General features: G+C 37.9%; 1 protein-coding gene across 1 annotated transcript; it reads left to right on the top strand.

Annotated features, from left to right (window-relative positions):
• The first annotated feature begins 1,212 nt into the window (after positions 1–1,212).
• LOC118348252 (ALBINO3-like protein 2, chloroplastic) lies at positions 1,213–4,508 on the top strand. The gene is made up of 6 exons (XM_035689419.1): positions 1,213–1,440; positions 1,540–1,595; positions 1,709–1,826; positions 3,720–3,809; positions 3,990–4,099; positions 4,192–4,508. Exons 3-6 carry the CDS (start codon positions 1,710–1,712, stop codon positions 4,346–4,348), a joined length of 474 nt encoding a protein of 157 aa, XP_035545312.1. The 5' UTR covers positions 1,213–1,440; positions 1,540–1,595; position 1,709; the 3' UTR covers positions 4,349–4,508.
• The last annotated feature ends 695 nt before the right edge of the window (positions 4,509–5,203 follow it).

Genomic DNA, 5,203 nt, shown 5'->3' with positions numbered 1-5,203 from the left:
AGTTCTAGCCTCCTCTTCACCCTCCAAACTCTGTAGCTTTTCTAGAAGGGAGCGTTGCTGTAGACCTACATTGCCAAAGACTTGTTCATTCCATTGTTTCAAATCTTGTTTCAACGCTTTTAGCTTTTTCGCCATTATGAATCTTGTAGAGCCTTGGAAATCATAAGAAGACCATCATTGTCGTACCCTGTCTACAAAACCGTCAGTCTTAAGCCACATATTTTCAAATTTAAAATACATTCTGCCTCCTTGGATGCCTCCACAGTCTAAAAGGATGGGGAAGTGGTCTGAGCATACCCTAGGTAATCTTCTTTGAGTTACCTCAGGAAAATGTAACTCCCATTCTGGAGTTAGCAAAAATCTATCAATTCTCGACTAGGATGGGAGTTCATGAGTGTTAGACCAAGTATGCGGTGTATTTGGTGGGAAAGGAACAAGAGATGTTTTAATAATAAGGAGCGAACAAGAGATGTTTTAATAATAAGGAGCGCACCATGGAGGAAATCTGGAAATGCTTTGTGTTTTCTTTATTTCAATGGTTTTCAGCTATAGTGCTTAATGGAGATTCAGCTCATGATTTTCTGTTTTCGTTTCCTTCTTTATAGAATGTAATTAGGTGTTTTATTTTGCATACTTCCTGTATGCATGGGCTGCGCCTATTTCATACGATGAATAAAATTCTCTCTTACTTATAAAAAAAAAAAGAGATGGCTGGATTTAGATTTGGGAACGGAGGAAGGAGAGCTGGGAGAAACCGGAGCATCTCCCTTCCTCCGGATTTCTATGCTGGTGATTAGTAGCTTGAGGTTTTCTGCAGGGGAGCTTCTTGCTGCAGAGAGAAAAAGGGAGGAACAAGATTCCAACAAGGATTGGATAAGCATTTGCTTGCCCTCAAAGGGGAACTATATGGAAAATGATATTTTCTTATTTAATGTTGGGGAAAATAGGGAAAATATGATGGGACTTTTGGGGATTGTGAGATGATGGCGGAAGTAATCGAGGATCACTTCTTTAGATCCTTCTATCATTGGACGGTTGCTCAATATGGTTTTTCTATTTCTAGCTTTCAAGTATGTTAATGTGTACTTGGGTAGCACCCTTTTTTATTATCATAAAGTTTAACTTATCACCAAATAAAGTACTTGCAAGTATTTTGGGGGTGTGTATTCTGAGATTTTTATCCTTCCATACTCAGTGCTCGGAAAGTTTTGAAACTCATTAGTATTCTTTAAACAAGCTTTTGTAAATGAGTTTTCAAAGTCATCTGACAAACTCTCAATTTTGCAGCAATTATCTCTCAGCCATCCGGCTGTACGTGCAAAATTGGGGTTACCAGACAAGGGTGCTCCAACTGTTGATCCTGAAATAACACCCATAGATTCTCCAATAAAGCAGGGAAAAGTTTCTGTACAGAGCTTATCCCCTAAAGAACTGCTTGCTGTGAGTGGCTAAAAGCATGATTCTTGCCTCTTGGTACATTACATTAACATTAAAGATGCTACATGTATTTTCAATGTTCATGGCTCCTATTTTTGACAGCTCTCAGTTAAGCTCTTAGCAAAAGGGCAAAAAGAAAGTGCGATTCCTTTGCTACGGTAATTTGCTCCTCGTTAACTTTCTGCTTTGTCCATTCAACTTTTTATATTTCAATGCTATGTGACAGCTTTGTCCTTGGCTGTTGAGTTGCATTAACAACTTTTGATTACAGGATGGCACTTGACAAGGATCCTGAATACACGAGAGCTATGATCGTTATGGGGCAGACGCTATTGCAAAATGGACAGCTTGTAGAGGCTACTGGATACTTAGAGGGTGCCATTTCCAAGGTTTAACTTAATTCTTTTTTTTCTTGGTAAGATACCTTAATGTGTGAAGTTATAAAAAATGGATCATTTTCACTATGAATTTCAAGAATAGTTGTGGGGATCTTGATGTCGTGACTTCTTTCTACAAGAAGCGTAGAGGTGGCCCATTGTGCAGAAGCATGTGCACGTTGATTTGAGGATCAATGAATTTTTTATGTTTGCCAGAACTCAAAGTATGCAGAGGATGGTGGATGCCTTGAATGATCGGCCCTATTTGCCATTAACCCATGGATTGTGGGTGGAGTATGGCTGTGATGTCCAAAAGTGAGTCACCCTTGATTTTAAACTTAGGAAGCAGCAGTTCTTTTGATTCTTTCTCCACTTGGAAACCTGCGTATGCTTCTAGTTTTGGGCAAGTGTTGTCTGTTTTTATGGTGGAATTAGGAAAGATTTCTCGAGAGGAGTTGAATTTGGCTTCCGTCATTCAGGAAACAATCACAAACTACAACATTGAAATTGAAACTAATTGCGCTTGGGGTCGAGGTATCAAATTCAAGGGAAATAGATCCCCAAGCACAAGCCAAGAAGTACTCTCTGCTCATTTTAGAGATTGCTGCGTCACATGCAATATGTTAAGAAGGGACTGGTTGTGAATCACCCGAATGTGGACCATCTAAGTTATATTGACTACTGCGAAGGCTGAATGGTGCACTTTGGTCTGGTCTAGGCTCAATTTCTGCACTGGTTATAGGTTTTGAGGTTGTCAGCAGAGCAGTTCATGCAATTTTCCAGAGAGGCAATTTTAATCTGTCTTTCAATTTGAGTTTACAGTTTTTTTTCCAGTCGGATTTATTAAGGGGATTAGAACTTGATAGTGCTTGCTAAGTGAACTGCTTCCAAAGTTTTTCTAATCTAATTTATCAAGAGGATTGGAACTCATGGTGCTTTGCAGAGTTAACATGTGTTGGTTTAATTGAGAAACCTTTGCTATCTTGGATTCATCACAATTTTTCGTACATGGCATTGCTATCATGTTGAGAAAGAAGAATTTGTAGCTTATTTTGAGCACTAGCATGATTGTAAGTTTCATGTATTAAAGGTTCATTCCATTGCATTGAGTTTTGAGAATTGGGCCAGATACCATTTGATCTTCATGCTGTGCTATTTCAACATTCCATGGCCTTGGTTTGAACAAGGGTAATCCATGGATGTTCCCATATGCATTTGGCGGACCCGTGGATTTGATAGTAGGATCCTCTAGCTAAGAGATCTCCGATCTTTCTGTATCCAAGAGTCGAAAGACTTTGATTTTATCAGTTGGAAATATTTTAAGATATTTATTCCTCAGACGATGGGCCCAAATGTAATTTTAATTTGGTTGTACTCCAATCCTATTTGGCTACTAGGGCTATATTCGTTTCATGAGTTTTCCTTAACCCTAGTCTGCTCGATGATCCTGGTGTGCAAATGGATTGTCAAACCTCAAGAACTGATTGGAATATTTTCTTATCATTGAATTCCCACGAGATACTTCTTTTGTTTTGAGGTTTTTGGAATGATGGATAACAACTTGATGTAGGAAGACAAAGCATTTGCATCCGAATTGATCAAAATTGTGCAACAGCCTGTGATAATAGCATTCCAGACGAAGACATTTTTTGGATGCTTCCTTTGAGCTCATGAATAGCTTCCTTCTTTCTTTTAGTGCTCAAATTGATAGTTGGTTTTTCTTCATTCATGTTCTCACCTGTCCAAGCACTGCCAATGTTGGGTAGCTTTAGCTTTTTTTGGTAGGTTTGATGAATATAAAAAAATGATCCGCTTAAAAAAATTGTTATAATAGATGTCTCTTGTGCTTCTGGGAAGTTACCTTTTTCATCCCATAATCAGAGCTGTTGTCTTATTCCTTGTCAGCTCATCCTTGCTGGTGATCCAACAAGTGTGGAGGATGTTGATCTTTTAATTCTTTCATCTCAGTGGGCTGGTGTTGCTTGTACACGGCAGGTACATATGACGCTAGGGAAAAATGCCATACAAAAAAACATTATAAAATGCCATACAAAAAGATTTATATTTTTTCTTCATCTTCTAGTTTTTGTGTTTAGGGCAGGCTTAAGGACATAATGCTTTAATGCTTTTTTATTTTATTTTATCCTATTTCCACCATATTCTATAATTTGACAGGGGAAGAAAGCAGAAGGAATCGTACACCTGGAGAGAGTTGCAAGTATGAAAGAACCCGAGGAACCAACGTGCAAAGCTCATTATTTTGATGGTTTGGTATTGCTTGCAAGGTATGGATTGGAGCAGTTAACTGCATTAGTTTCCATTTCTTAATTGCTTGCTCATTGAAGTGTTGAATATAAGTAAGTACTTGGCTTTCCAGTGCTTTATATAACGAAGGTCGGAAAACTGAAGCTGCAAAGTATCTGCGCTTGGCTGCTGCTTATAATCCTGCTTACAATGAATACTTGGAACAGTGTGAAAATGACGAGGACAATTTTGTTAGTGATCTCGTCAGCAGCAGGAGGGGAGATTATTGATCACAATTTTTTTTTTTTTTAAATTTTTATGGCGCAACGAAAACATTTTTTTATTGTTATTAGTTTGATTCTGATTAAATTGTATATGCGAATAAGCATAAATTTTTACTGCGATTCATTGTAATAATGTCTTTTGAAATAGTAAGGTCTCAAAAATCAATTGACTATAAGCTTTTTTATTATGGACAATTTAAACTATAAACAGTAAGGACTATAAGCTTTTGAAACAGTAAGGTCTCAAAAATCACTTGACTATAAAGAGTAAGGTCACAAATGCCGTACTGAGAGAATTTAGACGCTAAGTTGTTGGCTCATGGACTATTATTCAAGTGGGTATATGACATAAAGAAGAAGGTTTGTGTTGTGAAATGTTGTGTAAAATACACATATCAACGATGACAAATAAAGTAAAAGCAAAATAATCAAGAACACGATGCACAATATACGTGGTTCGACAAATTGTCTACGTCTACAGAACTGGAGAAATCTTATTAACAAGAGGAGATTACAATTACTCAATTTCAAATCACACTCTCTAGAACTTTTTTCTCTCACACAATATGCACTTACTAGACAATTATTCTCTCTTAAATATGTTTGAGGCTGTCCAAGACATGTCAAAATATGACATATATAGCACACGGCGTGGAAACCTTAATCTGGCAAAACTGCGTACTTCGCTCGAGTAGAATGTCGAGCGCGCCTCGAGCGAACAACCAAATGAACATTGGCTCGAGCGTAGTGTTGAACAGGACTCAAGCGAACACTAGGGTTTGCGTCTCGCTTAAGCGAAGTGTCGAGCGAGACTTGAGCGAATTTTCAGCAAACACCTTTTTCAGCTCCAAAACCAGTTTC

This window comes from Juglans regia, chromosome 4 (assembly GCF_001411555.2).
Source record: "Juglans regia cultivar Chandler chromosome 4, Walnut 2.0, whole genome shotgun sequence".
Classification (NCBI taxonomy): Eukaryota; Viridiplantae; Streptophyta; class Magnoliopsida; order Fagales; family Juglandaceae; genus Juglans; species Juglans regia.
The sequence above is the reverse complement of the archived record's forward strand: the minus strand, read 5'-3'. Positions and strand labels throughout refer to the sequence as shown.